The sequence below is a fragment of the Barbus barbus genome (genome assembly GCF_936440315.1).
Source record: "Barbus barbus genome assembly, chromosome: 25".
In the NCBI taxonomy this organism is placed as follows: Eukaryota; Metazoa; Chordata; class Actinopteri; order Cypriniformes; family Cyprinidae; genus Barbus; species Barbus barbus.
In genome coordinates this window covers 7069635-7086403 of record NC_136753.1, presented here as the reverse complement: position 1 = coordinate 7086403, position 16769 = coordinate 7069635, and the positions used below count along the sequence as shown (strand labels likewise).

General features: G+C 37.0%; 1 protein-coding gene and 1 long non-coding RNA gene across 2 annotated transcripts in view; both read right to left on the bottom strand.

Moving 5' to 3' along the window:
* LOC306845060 overlaps nt 1-16769 on the bottom strand; it is a 428848-nt gene that overhangs the window by 353449 nt on the left and 58630 nt on the right. The gene's annotated exons all lie outside the window — the stretch shown is intronic.
* Nucleotides 3776-15844, bottom strand: LOC306845059 (WD repeat, SAM and U-box domain-containing protein 1-like). Its single transcript, XM_079377613.1, has 13 exons — nt 15820-15844; nt 15101-15531; nt 14089-14276; nt 13162-13251; nt 12992-13085; nt 12519-12552; nt 12361-12401; nt 12173-12276; nt 11264-11278; nt 10922-10951; nt 9099-9278; nt 4925-5059; nt 3776-4850 (listed from the first exon to the last, which is right to left on the bottom strand). The coding sequence occupies exons 2-13, from the start codon at nt 15496-15498 to the stop codon at nt 4699-4701; spliced, it is 1461 nt and encodes a 486-aa protein (XP_079233739.1). The 5' UTR covers nt 15499-15531; nt 15820-15844; the 3' UTR covers nt 3776-4698.

Sequence of the window (16769 nt, the reverse complement as noted above, 5' to 3'; positions counted from 1 at the left end):
TAAATACAAAATTGTTTTGAAAACTTGTCTTGATACATTAAAACTTTTTTCCTCTCCATGTCAGCATCTGTACACTGTTTTTAAAACTCTGGTAATCTTTACCTTACCAGTATGTTAAGCTTTTTTGACTACATGTAAGTATTTGTCATTCAGTTTGAATCGTCTTGCGATGAATTCATCTACTACTTTAGGAAGCATCACTGAGAAGTAAAAGCCTCTCAGATGAGTAACCTGGTGTGTTGAATACTCCGCATTGTATGGTACATTTATCAGAATGTGTTCCTTTGGAGACCAGACAAGTAGTTTTGCCATTCTCAGCCCAGTACAAAACATCCCTAATTGAATCTGTCTGTAGTAGCCCCTGACTCCGTTCCTCTGTAATTCAGGCTTCCCATCAACCACTTTGATGTCACTATTATTCATAGTGAAATGGTCTGATAGAGAGGTGGTGGTGTTCTTGGGAACAGGACACTTTATTTCCAGAAGTTCCATACCATTTATTATGCCATCAGGGCTTGCAGACAGCCATGGCTCTGTCAGGCTGACCCTGATACCTGAGTGGGAGACCTGTAGACCTTTTTCTACAAGAAGGCTCCGAGCTATTGCCTCTTTCTCACTCCCATACTTTGTAGCTGCATTCCCCCGAAAGGTAGGAAAGAGATGCTCTCTCATGAATTTATCAGGATTTGTTGTTGCTCGTACTGGTACACGTTTAGCTGAACTAACAGTGATCCTTATCTGTCTTGCACTATGCCAAACCTCTGACAAACTCTGATTTTGTGTTTGAATCTCCAATTCAGCTGCCTGGTCACTATTCAGTTCTATGTATTTGCTGTAAAATGCTTTACATTTACTGCAAGTCAAAGTCTCTCCATGTGGCTGGTGGAGTTCTAAGCTGTCATTGTCATCCCCTTGCACTGATACATTTGCATTGTAGCATTTTTCCAACAGGCTGTTTTTTAGTTCAAAGAGTGGTTTTGTGTCTGATGAACTGACTCTCTCCCTGAAGTCATGATGTGTGTCATAGCTTGGTGTAGATGGTAGCCTTTCTCCCTCTCTTGTAGATGAAGCACTATATACATCCTCAGCTTTGTGATGTCTAAATGTTATCTGACTAATTCTTTTCTGTTGAAGGTTTTTTCTGGTTCCTGCATTCCATCTACACTGTTCATCAGTGCAAGATAGCCCTGTCATACCACTGGTTACAGCATTTTGCACCTTTAAAAAAAATTCAGTACATAGTTTACTTTATTATTTCACAGTACATCACTATTAGCAATTTTTAAGAGCTAAATAATTTAGGGAAAAGTAATTAAATTACATTAATTACTTAGTAATTAATTACACCCAACACTGGTCACAACTGAATTCTTGATATCAAAAATTTGGATTTGAATGACAGCTTATGATGACATTTAGCTAGTGAAAATACAATTACAGATATCAAGAATTCTAGTCTTCATTGGTTGAAATTTAATTCCTGGTATCAAGAATTAGCATTTTAATTAGTGAAAATTTAAATTGTTGATATCAAGAATTCATATCCTGTGAATGAATAAAAGTCAAAACGGCTTACTGTATTTATAAATACCCACCTTCCACAACACAGCAGCAGCATGGCTACAAGACCTGCCAGGGCCAGCTACACAGGAGCATCCGGCTGTTTCCACTACTCCGTTATTTTGTAACATCAGCCACGCGATGTGATTGGGTTTATTTATAGACTGACTCGGCTCTACCTCCGCTTTCAGTAATGTAAATTGCTGATGTTTATGACAAAGTATTCGTCCAATTTTATTACTGTGTAGATAACTGTATGCTTTCGTGCTTTTATAATTTCTAAGCTCCTCGCCATCTACACCCTCAGACAAAACAAGATAATTGATTATGTCAACATATGTGACTGCTGGCCATTGTTTCATATCATCAATCCAGGAGGCGGCGCTGTTCAACTTCAAGGGATGAGGAATACACAAAGTTACTTTGTTTACGGTCTTTGTTAAATAGTCTTGATTGTGCAGCCACCGCGATCTAATATTGTCATTGCTTGTTGCCATTGTTGACGTTAAAAGTACAAGTAAAACAGATTACAACCGTCGTTTCAGAGCTGTCCAAACAATTCTGTAACCATAGATGCATATCTCTGTAACTCATCAAGCCGCTAACCGGAAGTTCGGAGCATCCTGCCTACATGTACGCGCAAAGCATAATGGGTAATTTCGCGTTCCATGAAAAAGGTCTATATATATAATATATTAACGAATCCCTGATAATCCCGGGTTGCTATGGTCACGTAGGTTTGTTTACACATGGCCAAGAAATATGTCGTTCCCTCAACATAGCATCTCGTGGCCACAACAAAACTAGGTGAACGAAAGACGACCCCTCCCGGGCACCGTAATTAGGGTGAGTAAATCATAGGGTAATTTTCATTTTTAGGTGAATTATCCCTTTAAGGAAACGTCACAGAGAATCCTCACGCTCATTGGCTGCCACCTCTGTAAACTAGTAGAATAATTGTTGTTTGGTGATAAGAGCGAAAATTAGACAATGGAGCGCGCAGCACGCTTATTATGGTTATTAGTTTTTTCCTGAATATACAGCCGAAAAAGCAGAAGGACGGAAGACGGAAAAGACAAAAAGCCCAGGAAAACAGCCAAGGTGGAAAGATTTAATGACGGAGAAAATTCTGAGTAGTGATGCCCAAGCTGCTGCTTCTTGGACAGGTAACTTAACGTTAAGGGAAAGAATTATAGTGCTGCCCATTCTCTAAAACTACCTAGTATCAGTGTAATTTACATAAAACTCTAGGTGCCTTTCCATGACTCTTCAAATTGCGCAAATTGAAATTTGCCTAATGGAAATTTCGCAAAAACGGCCATATAACGTTATCGCAAAAAACTGTTTACGCTCGCATGAGTTTTTCAGGCAATGCGAAAAATGAATAATTCGTAAAAGTGCAATGGAAATGTTTTTTTTCATATTTTCATTCTTCGATGTACTATAACCTCCAAGAAACATTTTATACGTGGCCGGGCTTTGCCTGCCATTCCACTGCACACGTCTGCGGCGCAGTGTGGCTCTGATACGGCCACCGGAGTTGATCTCATATGAGCCATGCCGCGCAGGTTTCTGAAGCAGCTCTCCGTGCTGCTTTTGTAAAGATACATGCACGTGCCTCCTTCGATTAAATATAACCAAAATCCCATCAAATTCCGTTGCCATGACTTATCGCGAGAGGAAAAAATTACGTTTTTGTCGCATAACATCTGGTAATGGAAACGCCGTCATTTCGCAATACTTTTTTTATCGACATTTATAAAATATCGCCAAAGTTTTGCGCAAATCTGTAATGGAAACGCGTTTAGAGACGATAATGCAGATTCTTGTCGATAGATGGCAATGCAGTGTTTAAAACCTTTGTGGTATTGGTATACGCCAATTAAAGTATATGAAGAAAAGCAAACTAAAGAACTATTGAAAGCACCTTTACTTAGTTCTTAATGTATTACGTGGTTGCTTGGATATTGTGTGCACTTGTTACAACAGATGGTTGCTTAGTGGTTTGCCAAATGCCTATCCCAAAGTCTCTTGAAATGTTTTTTTTTCTCATTCATTTTTAAATCTGATTACTTAAAATAACACCCTTTTTCAATAAAATGCATGATTTATCATAGTTGCACAATTGTGTGGGACAAGTTACATGTCATACAACTTATGAACAACAATGCATCACCATCAGTTAATATTAAAATGAATCACACAAGCCAAAAGTCAGCTGTACAAACAGGTTGATTTTATTTCTGCATGCTTTCAGTCTCACAGCAGGTTTATCCGAGCATGAACCACCCACCAGCTCATGTAGGTAAAGGTCCAGACTGTCATCAGTGCAGTCATATACATACGCTACACAGTGAAGCTTTAAATTCAGTCACTGAACTGGCTACAATGATTAGATTAGATTAGATTCAACTTTATTGCCATTGCACATGTAAGGTACAGGGCAACGAAATGCAGTTAGCATCTAACCAGAAGTGCAATAAGCAGAGGTACAGGATATACAGTGCCTACTATATGTTACATATGTACAGAATATACAGATAAGGCAGTAGCAATGATCCTCCATTAATAAACATATAGCTGATTTTAAGCATGTAAACTACTTCATATGAGCAACATCATTTGACATGCATAACCCCTTTAAATGATTAATAGCTCATCCTAAAAATCATTTAATGAAATAAGACTAAATCACTTGAGGAATTTCACCTATATTCAGACCTGTGAGTCACGATGAGAGATAGAGAGCAGCTGCATGAAGAATCATAATTATGTGCTCGAAACAGTATAATTATGCCAGCAAACTGTCCGTTATAGAGCAAAAAGGGGATGATAAACATTTATTATGATGTTTAAGGCCACTCAACACTGCTGTGTTATGCTGGAGAAGCATCTTCCTGTGACATAACTACCGTCACTTTTGCAGATGGAAGATCGCATGAAGCTCCCATCACATCTAATGGAACACCTCTCTTACTCTCAGGACTAAGGCTGAACTTGAGCCCAAGTCAAGAGCTGAGACATCACTTTGTTGAAAGCGCTAAAATGTACAGCGTGCTAATGTCTAAAGCCAGTCTGATCTCAAATCAGTGCCTTAGTGATCCAGTTCTAGAGAGACTTCTGTTCTGGGCTCTGAAATCACTGACAAGTGGTCCATCGAAAAATGGCCATTTTGAGCGTACGGTTGGGTGTCAGAAGAGTGGTCTGCAGGGGCAGGTTGGTCATAGGACTGGTGCGGCTCTTCGTGTTGATCCAGCTCTCAATGGCCTCCCGTTCATATGAGTAGCCGTCTGCAAGCGGAATACGAGCAGAAAATGTTTCAACTCAAAACAAAATCCCCAGTCAAGCAGGTAATCAGACTCACCGGCAGCGATCACTGGATCCTTCATGATCTCGCGCGTGATTGGACAGAGGTACTCGTCAGGAGTGCCGTTAGAGAAAGGGGCCATTTTTAACTCCTCAATCTTCTTCATGACTTTACTCCGCAGGCCCAGAGACTCTGAAAGAGCACAAGAACACTTCAGCACCACCCAATCACAGAAAAGTGGGACCCTCGAATACAGGTATCAATACATCTGTGCTAACAGAAGAGTGGTGGTTTGGCCTCCAATTTCAGGGGCGTCCTACTTTCTGTAAATGCTGGGCAGAAACTGGAACTAATGTAGACATAAAGTGCAGCACAAACAGCAATTACTATTATAATATTGTAAGCAGGTAAAAGAGGCAAAAATAAATAAATGATCACGAGTTTAAAACAAAATAAGCCATTTCGCTCAATTCTGAGTATACATCTTGCAAGTTTGACCTTTGTTCTCAGGAATTGAGTGGTTTACATTTTGCAGTTCTAAGTTAAAAAAAAAAGTTAGAATTGTGACAATTACCGTTTTATTTTTTATCCTGTTGCAGAAACACGCTTGCTTGGTGTTGAGCACCTAAAGTGTAGCATGAATGTGATGGGTAACAGTAAAATAAAGGCTAAGAGCAAGTGTCCTCATAGGACTATGATAACAGCCAAGCACAATGCAAATCAACTTGAATGGATGTAACTGGTGAAAATAGACTTATTAAAGTGAACAACTATACCATTACAAAATTCTGTCACATATGAATCAAACTTAACATCGAAATTATGTATAATTAATGTATAATTTAAAATGCTGATCTGTGTTGAACAAACTCTAAAATTTAACAGCTCATTTAAATTTAACATGCAGCATTTTGTCTGCGACAGTTATTAAATGTTTTGGTATAGACTGTAGATTTATTAAATAAGACTCAAAAAGTGGGACTTTGAAAATGTTGGTACAAAATGCATATGAAATTTTAATCGTAAATGTAACAATTATGACTGACAAATAAAGCTACATGAAATATGCATTTTACACTGAGTTCAATAAAACCATTATTAGGTTTAGCAAATAGTGAGGCTGACACTGATGCAGTATTTATTTCTGCAACAAACTGCATCAAATTGCACAGAAAATGAAACCCTTCTATAATATAAAAACAATATAATTATAATGTAATAATTAAATGTAAAGATTCATTAGTCCCTGTTACTATTTGTGTGAACTATTTACTTGACAGTGCTTTACTTGTTGATGATAGTTAAAATCCACCATGCAGAGACTCTGTAAGACTTTACTTCTGTCAAACATATAAGTACTTATAAATGACTAATTACCTGTAAACCAGTAAATTGCCTATTTACTGTGTGCTCAGCTACAGTTACTTTTGTGTGCATGCACAAGACATTCCATAGGACTAAATAACAAACTCAAACTCAGAGAGTGGACATTGCCTTCTCATTATTGCAGCCCACCACATGTCACTGCTTTATCTGCATCTGACTGCACTGAGAAAAGCAGACACAATGGCCTGATGTCACAGTGGGCAGCAGAGAAATCAAATGAAGCAAAGTCTGTTCAAATGTCATGCTAAATGGAATGGGGTGATTTTACTGTCATGGTGAATTTGACAGGGATTTTATTTTTAGAAGTGCACATTTAGGACTGGATTTCTTATGTAAATAGCTACTGGTTTTAGGACTAAAGTGGAAATAATCAGCTTTAATGCACACAAACTCTTCTCTGGATGCCACACAGGCAAGTGCTTTACATAACTGAACAAATCCCATGTTTACATTTCCTACAATCTCTAGGATTACGGATTATGTTGGCCACTTTTTCCATGCTTTTTTTCTCAATCAAGACTTCCTGTTAGGTAATGTATAAAAGACATGGGGAAAATCCATGTTACTTTTATATAACTCCTCATGACATGACATGACACAACATCCGCCGAGGTAACATTTAGAGGTCATTCCTACACTATTATGATGTGATTTCTACCAAGAATATATATATATATATATATATATATTTATTTATATTTATACATGCACATATACAGGTGCATCTCAAAAAATTAGAAAATCGTGAAAAAGTAAAAAAATATTTTGGTAACTTGTTTCAAAAAATGAAACTTTCATATATTCTGGATTCATTACATGCAAAGTAAAACATTTCAAAAGTTTTTTAATTTTGATTAACAGAGCTTACAGCTCATGAAAGTCAAATAACAAATCCAGTATCTCAAAATATTACAATATTTACATTTGAGATTCAGTAAATGACCATCCCTACAGTATAAATTCTTTGAAACCACAATAATGGTGAAGACTGCTGACTTGGCAATGGTCCAGAAGACAATTATTGACACCCTCCATAAAGAGGGTGACAAAAGTCTGTGACAAAGTCACAGAAGGTCATTACTTAAAGAGGTGGCTGTTCACAGAGTGCTGTATCAAAGCATATTAAATGCAAGGTTGACCGGAAGGAAGAAATTGGGTAGGAAAAGGTGCACAAGCAACAGGGATGACTGCAAGCTTGAGAATACTGTCAAGTAAAGCCGATTCAAACACTTGGGAGAGTTTCACAAGGAGTGGGCTGGAGTCAGTGCATCAAGAGTCACCACGCTCAGACATCTTCAGGAAAAGTGTTACTAAGCCACTTCTGAAACAGAAACTAAGTCAGAAGCATCTTACCTGGGTTAAGGAGAAAAAGAACTGGACTGTTGCTCAGTGGTCAGATAAAAGTAAATTTTGCATTTCATTTGGAAATCAAGGTCTGGAGGAAGAGTGGAGAGGCACAGAATCCAAGCTGCTTGAAGTCCAGTGTGACGTTTCTAAAGTCAGAGATGATTTGGGGTGCAGTGACGTCTGCAGGTGTTGGTCCGTTGTGTTTTATCAAGTCCAAAGTCAATGCAGCTGTCTGCCAGGAGATTTTGGAGCACTTTATGCTTTCATCTGCTGACAAGCTTTATGGAGATGCTGATTTCCTTTTCCAGCAGGACTTTAGCACCTGCCCACAGTGCCAAAACCACTTCCAAGTGGTTTGCTGACCATGATATTACTGTGCTTGATTGGCCAGTCAACATTTCAAGAGAAAGATGAGAAACAGTCGATCCAACAATACAGACGAGCTGAAGGCTCAATAGTGCCTCAGCAGTGCCACAGGCTGATCGCTTCCATACCACACCTCACTGATGCTGGAGTTTGTGCTACAGGAGCCCCGACCAAGTATTGAGTGCAGAAATGAACATATTTTAAAGAACTTGAACTGTAAACCCTAATCATCAAAATTAGAACAAGAAAAAAACATTTGAAATGTTTTATTTTATATGTAATGATTCTAGAATATATGAAAGTTTTTTTTTTTTTTTAAATGTTACCAAAAAAAAAAACTTTTATTTTTTTTTAGGTGTGTGTGTATGTGTATGTATCTGTGTATATGTGTATGTGTATATATATATATATGTGTGTGTGTGTGTGTGTGTGTGTGTATATATATACACACACTGCCCTCCAAACGTTTGGAAAGCCCTAGAAAAGTGGGGTTTTGGACAATATTGGCATGAATCCTTTTTAATTTGTGATAATTTTGCACTGATAAGGCATATCACAAACTACGAAAACATATTTTATTACATAAACAGTTTATACACAAATTTTTTGATTCATCAAAATATCCACCATTAGCAGCTATTACAGCTCTGCATAATCTGGGCATCTGAGCTGTCAGTTTATTCAAACATTGACTTGATACTGTATATTACTCCAAGCCTCCTGAAGGATCGCCCAAAGATGATTCACACTGGTTGGACACTTCTTACGGACATCACGGTCCAGTTCCTCCCATAGTAGCTCAATTGGGTTGAGGTCGGGTGATTGGGGAGGCCAATCCATGACAGACATGATGCCAGCTGACTGTTTCCTCTCCAAATAGGATTTGCACAGCTTGGAAGTGTGCTTGGGGTCATTGTCTTGTTGGAAGGTTGGGGTGTTTCCAAACTTTTGGAGGGCAGTGTGTGTGTGTGTGTATATATATATATACATATACACACATATACATATACACACTCATTTGTAATGTATACATAGAGAGAGACATGTAATTTATATGTAGAGTACATCCAGAGTCTATAGCATGTTATGAGAGATGAATACAGATCTGGAGTAATGTGTGCTGTTATTTTACCGACGTGCAGCTCAGAGCTGAGGGTTTCCTTGGTGAGCGAGAGCAGCTCCTCTCCATCGATGTTATTGGATTTAAACACGTCAATCACAGGCTCTAGCTCCTCCTCACGTAACCATGCCAACACATCCTCCTCAGACCACTCGCTCACCATCAGTCTGGAGTGTCCACTCGACTTCCTGCCTGACAGACAGCAACAGGTCATATGTTACCTGGACATGGTCAATGACATGCACTTTTTTTGTCCCATCTATTTAGTCAAAAATACATGAATAAAATGTAATTTGAGTTAAAAGCAATAGCCTTCGACACATAATGCAGCTGCGCCTCATGCAAGCAGAGTTTCTCTCTCTCTCTCTCTCTCCCTGTTGTTTCCTGTCTCATCTAGACTGTCCTCACTATCAAAGGCATAAAAGGCACAATTCAGACATATAATGATGGGAAAACACCTATTCTGTAATGAACGTTCTTAATTTCTGAACTAAAATTAATTTCGAATTTTTTGGGATGTTTGGTAGATAACTGTCCTGGTGATATGATGAGAGAAAATGTATATCTTAAAAGGAAAATTGTATTAAATAATTAAGCATAAGTTTTTTGGGGGTTTTTTCCCACCAAATCAAAAACATGTGCTAGCAAATGACATAGAGAGGACCCCTCGTGATTGTGTGCAAATATCTTAAAATATCAGATAATGCTACCTTTTCATGTTTTGACACTCCCGATAAATCTTTGAATTATATGAATAATAATTTGTGACATTTGCAATAAAAAAAAATACTGATAAAACATTTATTGGAAATTGTACTATATAGTGCTGGGCAACGATTAATCGCATCCAAAATCATGTGTGTACTGTGTTTATTTATTATGTATATATAAAGACACACACATACAGTGTATATTTAGAAAATATTTACATGTATATTTATATCATTTATTTTAAATATAAACATTTTTCTTAAATATACATGCATGTGTGTATTTATATATACATAAATATACACCGTATACACGCACATTATGTACACACAACTTTTATTTTGGATGCGATTAATCATTGCCCAGAACTAGTAATAAAGCTTTTCCATTTGAAAAATAAAAAGACCAACTTGAAAATCACTTTTTTATCATGAACAATCTAACATCTCATGTGAAATGTATCAGCAAAACTAATATGAATTAATCTGAAGACGAAGAGTGAATTCTTAATGAGACTACAGGTCAACACTTCGCACACTGCACCTAATGCATAAATCATGGGGTGGAATGTTCTACAGCATGTATCTGTTCAGGATGCAGTCAGATCATTTGCAGTACTCTGACTTCCTCGTGTGTGAGAGCTGCTGTTTTGCTATTCATAATGCAGATCTCATCAGCTTTCCTCCACACACATGCAGTTAAACCAGTCAGAATATGTAAAGCCCACAAGAGCTCACAGACTGCACTGTGTTTGGACTGAAGGCTGCAGCTGTGATCCATCACCCCAGAGAAACTTCTGAAGGGCGTAAGAAGAATACATCTCATTCTTCTTTGTGTATTCGGTTAGATACTACACCTCTCCTGTGTCTTTGAGTAATGGTGAGTAATTACTGAATATGGTCAGCAGTATTACAAGCAGATAACAATAGCATGTGATTTACTTAACAAAACGGCCCCCAGAAGTTTAATTTATTCATTTTGCAGACACTTATTTAAAGCTACTATTCAAGGTATGTATTTTTTATCAGTACATATGTACGATGCGGATCAAATCCATGACCTTGGTGTTGTTGTGTAATGCTTGACCCACTACCAGTGCACTGTATGGTCTGGATTTCTCTTACCTCCACTGCTTGAAACCGAAGAAGCTTCATCTGAAAGGAGGAAAACAGGAACAAGCATAACTGAACACGAATTCGGGGACAGTTTTCAGGTTCCAAGCAGATGTCATAGCTATGTTATGGTTTGTTTATAATAAATTATACTATTTGTATCTCTTGAGCTCCGTAACAGCAGTAAACAAGCTTTAGCAGTGTAACAGAACAATGCAAACACTGCTCAGTTTGTATTTTTGTAGTCAAGTGTTTGTTTGAGTGGGGTTTTTTTTTGTGCCCTGAGCCAGTTTTTGCATACTGTTTGTTAGTCACAGACAAAACAAACGATAAAAACTTGTAATATACACTCACCAGGAAGGGATTTGCCTTTAGTTTCAGGAATCAAACAGGAGAAAATGACAAAAGAAAAAAAACAATCATTATCGTTCTTAGAATAACACAGAAAAAGAATTTTCCGAAGCAAATAGGAATTTGCACTTCATGTGTATGAGTCATTCCTTCTCTGCAGTAGTTTTTTTTTTTACCCCATCATATATGATTTTATATAAAATATTAAATCATAGTTTTTTTTTAAGATCATTAAAGGGACAGTCCACCCCAAAATGAGGATTCTCATCATTTACTAATGAGAACATAAATTATGTGGAACATAAAAGAAGATATTTAAAAGAACGTTGGTGTCTAAATAGCTTCAGTTCCCATTGATATGTTTTTTTTTTGAGAAAAATACAAACAGGTTTGGAACAAAGTGAGGGTGAGTTAAGGTGAGGGTGATGACAGAATTTAGATTTTAGGGTGAACTATCCCTTTAAATAGTGGGAATCATTCATTCGTTTTAATTAAAAACATCAATTGCAATTAATTGAACATGGAATTTGAAAGTTAATTTTTTAAAACATTTGTTTCGAGTAGATGTTTCCGTTTTTGCCACGTCCCTTTTAATATAATACACGGGCAGTTTATTAAGAAATATTGCAGGTTTTTCTTTATTTTATTCCATTTTTCTGATCAAAAACACATTTTGATAGGTAATGATTTTATAAGTTTCCTCCTTTGTCCTCAATTTTATTAAGTACCCTTTTCCACCCTAGCACCACTCTTCTGACAATGTCCCTTTAACAAAAGACAGGTCCTTAATGACAACATCTATTATAGAAATATTTTTGAGGGGTTTACAGAGTTTAAAAGGTATTATATAACAGGAATGACCCATATTCATTGTAAAGGTTACTTGGTAATGCAGTTTGAATAGGAACCCACCCTGAGCACCGCCGTCCTCTACCCTCCAGATATTAACAGTTTTGTCCATGGAGCCGGTGGCGATGAGAGGGGACGTGGGGGAAAAGGCACAGGCCGTCACATACCTGCCCAACAGGAAGAGACCGATCGACAGTGTTCAACATCTTACACTAGAGTTCAGACCTCAGAAATCATGACTCCCAACTCACCTGTCATGCTGGTTAAGTGTGTAGAGTAAGACACCTTCGTTCTGCAAAGAACAACTAGTTATCATAAATGCAAACGTTATGCTAATGACACCCAAGCTGTCAATCATCTATAACTTTTATTGGTTAGACAGAAATTGATGAATATGAATGAGACTCACAGCTTGATACACAGTCACGGTCTTATCCACCGATCTGTGGGGAAAAAGAGAGAGTGACATTTAAAAGGAATGAGTCAGACGAGCCTCTGCAGTAAAACTGACACACTGTGGATGAAAAATCAGTTTCAGCAGAGATTATTAGCAAAGCAGCTCTCATCGATCATGAGGTTCTTCAGGTCACACTGCTGCTGTCTGTGATTACACAGCACCACCCAGTGGATAATAGTGGAACTGCAAGGAATGGATCAACATTCTTTTACATTTATGCATTTGGCAGACGTTTTTATTCAAAGCAGCTTGTACATTTTGTTTCAGTTTATGCATTCCCTGGGAATCAAACCCATGATCTTTGCATTTTTAGTGGCATGCTGAGCAAATATCATTTTAACTTAAAGTTTGTAATTTTCGATGTTGTTAAAATACTTTTTGAATTAGAGTAAATAATTCTGTAGGTATGTGTGTGCATTACTGACCCTGACACCAACATCTGTCCATCAGCAGAGTAAGCACAGGACAGAACGGGAGCGGACTGACCCGTCAGAGTGTGAGCGAGCTGCATCTTAATGCCTGTGTATCAACAAACATCATTTATCACAAACACACTAGCTAAAAACACAGGTGGACAGGTATCAGATGGAGCTACCTGCAACAGACAAAAGAGAAACAATCCATATCTTCAGCAGACTGTCCTGTCCACATGAGGCCAGCTGAAACTGAACATAGCCATCTGTGCCTGTGAAAGAGAAACAGAGAGAGTTAATGGTTTCCTTTTGTTCCTTTAACAAGCGATTCAGTCATTCAAGACATTAGAGGAAATGTTACAAAAGCTATTCTGAAACTATTTTGCAGGTTGCCAAAGCTACAAGATCATAATTTGAAGCTTTATTTATTAGATCAAAAATACAGTAAAAACTGTAATATTATAAAATATTATTACAATTTTAAAGAACTGTTTTCTATTTTAATATATCCTAAAATGTCATTTATTCATGCGATGGCAAAATTTAATTTTCAGCAGTGCTGCTTAATATTTTTGTGGAAAACAATTTTTTTCAGGATAATTTAATTGAAAATAATTTAAATGGTAATCTTTGTAACATTATAAATATCTTCGCTGTCACTTTTGGTCAATTCAATGCACCCTTGTTAATTAAAATTCATTAAAAATAACTTTTTTGATAGTGTACATTTAACCATTTGTGACTATATCTTGTATAATTTATGTATAACCATTAGATGATATTGTTATTTTTACATTATCTAAATTAGGGTGACAGCATTAAACCAAATATACATATACAATTTATAATAAATGAAACTAAAAATATGATAATTAATATTGTTCAGTCAAAAACAAGTGATAAACAGCAGCAACTGAATATTTTGCTAAAATAAAGACACTTTTGATCAGTGAATCGGTTTATTTATGAACTATGCAAACAAATTAGTTCACTAAAATGCATCTGACTTTACATGAATTTACATTTAGGAGAGTTTACTTAAGCTTAATCAGAAACAGCAAGGTAGTGCTTTGTAACTTGTTGGAATAATTGAAATCCAGGAATCGTACCCTTCATTATCTGGGGAGCAAACTGACAGCAGGAGACCCCGAGGTCATGGGCGTTCTTCTCCGCATGGAGATGGTTCATATTCAGGTCCCACAGCCGCAGGTCACCATATGTGGAGCCGGTGATGAACAGCTGACCGCAGGGAGTGAAAGAGCAGGCCACTATACTGGTGTCAGTCACTGCGCCCGTCCTAAACATCAACATACACAAGTGTCAATCAAACAGTTTGATCTTGATAAAACACAATAATTATTAACATGGTAATTAACAATTCATTTTTAATTCAATTCCACTCTGATTGTATTTTTATATTATTTTCCCCTTTATTTATTTTCTGTATTTAGTCGTTTCTGTATTTATTTATTTAGAGTCATTTAGGTTTTTAATTATTTTACTTTATTTATTCCCACAAATATTTCCATATTTAAATACTGCCACATTTATAAATAATACTGAACTGACAAATATTGATTTGACTACACTGATGTTATTGGAAAACAAAACAAAACTTGAACTGAATTGAGCTGGATGATGACATTGATGATCAGTGTTGGGCAAGTTGCATTATTAGTTACTGTAACAAAGTAATTATATTAAAATATTACTGTCTGAATTGTAATGTTACACTACTTTTACGTTACTTTTGAGTTACTTAACCACAGAAGTACATTTGCAATGCGGTACTCCAAACACTGATGTTGTCTTCTGTAGAATTGCTTGATAACTGAATCAAATTTGTTTAATAATTGAAGAATTTTGCAACATTAACACTGTTCCTGAACGGAACTAAATCAACATTGAACTGACTTGAGCTTAAAGAGCTGCTTTAGAGCAGAACTTGAGTTTGCATCATTGATTTTCCAGTCTAATTATTGAAGCCGTTTTGAAACATTAAAGCACTATAAATGTTGACCTGATTTGACATGTATTGGTTTTTTTCAACATTTTTATTTATTTAATCGAGTGGTGCACTGCTCACTGAATGTCTAGATCATTAATGGGATGCTGATTTACCTGCACAGGGTCCTGGAGGTAAAGTCCCACAGTGCGATGGTCCCATCGGAGCCTCCAGACACCAGGAACGATGAGTCTGGAGAGAAGGCGCACACCCTCACGGGACTCCGGCCCGGATGCTCCAGGACGGCCTCGATCTCTCCGGTGTCCATCGACCAGACCACGGTGGTGGCATCGGTGGAGCAGGAGGCCAGGTACTGACCGCAGGCGCTGAAGCAGCAGCAGTGCACCCCGTAGCCGTGTCCGGACAGCGGGGAGAAGGGCAGCTCGCTGAAGTCTCGTGCGGAGTAAACGCAGACGCTCTTATCTGCGGAGCAGGTGGCCAGCAGAGCGCCGGAGAACGCGCAGCAGTTCACATCGTCCCGATGACTTCGTAAGGTGCAGATCAGAGACACCATGTTTGTGTTTATGTCTTGTTGTCTGACTGGTCCCTTTAAATACACAGCAAGAGGATGTGTCTTAAATATCAGACAAAACAATAGAATTCACGTTTAGTTTGTCTAGCGCTAAAAGCTGGAGATTTAACTCAAACAAACCACTTGATAGTACAAACGTGCTTCGCAAGACGAAAAACGTGTTATAATACATTTGGTCACTCCTAGACAGCATTATGAAATTACCCAGTACCATGTTTAATAATATAGTATTAAATTTCAATACATTTTACGTATTTGTATTGTTTATGTAAAATGTAAGCGGTGCTCGAAGACGTGACGTACCTTTCGCGAACACTTCCTGGTTCTGTCGCGTGACTTCTAGTTTGTCCACGTGCTTTTTGTTTGTTTTGTCACTTTATCAGACTGCCATAAATGTGTATTTGCTTATATATTATGTGCAGCCATATTCATTTGTATCTACAAATTAATATTTTAATTCAATCATTATGAATTCAATCACATTTCTTAAGATGTTACCTAGATTTGAAGTCTTTCTTGCTGAGATTTTGCTTATTGATAAATCTCTTAAACTCACAGATAACAATAAGAATAACAAGTTTCTTAAGGCTTATGATGATATTTTCCTTACTGGTTAAGGTGGGTTTTTTCCCTTCCTTTCCTCTATGTTATTGTATTTCAGTGCAGGGGCCTGTTTCATAAAACAAGTTTACCAGATAAGCCAGGCTTATTTCAGTTAGTCTGATTTATTTTGAACCAAATCAGAAATAAACTTGGTTTATTTGGTAAACTTTTTTTATAAAACCGGTTCTGTTTCTTGTAGTATTTTCTTTCTTGGGGAAAAAAATAAATAATAATAATTTTATATATATATATATATAAAACTCACAGACTGGCATCAACTCACTATATATAGCTGAAAGTAGCTTTCGATAAGAAGGACCTTAAATAAATCTGATATCTTTTACAAGTTATTTTCATGAAAAGATACAAACAGTAAAATAAAAAAGGAAAAGAAAGAATGAAAGGAATCAATCTTATACATTTAATATTTAAATATTTTAGTCCTAATGTGTTGGAAAATAGCAATTTGTTTTCAGGCTTTTTTTTTTTTAATTCTTGCTGCCTATATATGGGTTAAACACTTGAATAAAATTGGTGAATAAAGGCATTAATTTAGTAAAATATTAATTTAAAAATGCATTTTTCACTAATAACATGACCCGTAAAATTAAACAAAATGAGACCACTGCCTACGGGAAAAGGAATAAATT

Excerpts from the sequence above, each read along its gene's own strand:
- LOC306845059 (XM_079377613.1), bottom strand. The coding sequence starts at position 15,498 with ATGGTGTCTCTGATCTGCACCTTACGAAGTCATCGGGACGATGTGAAC. Across the intron at positions 14,277-15,100 it reads ACCTCCAGGACCCTGTGCAG|GACGGGCGCAGTGACTGACA; the intron begins GTAAATCAGCAT and ends GTTGATGTTTAG. Across the intron at positions 12,277-12,360 it reads ACACTTAACCAGCATGACAG|GTATGTGACGGCCTGTGCCT; the intron begins GTGAGTTGGGAG and ends CCTGTTGGGCAG.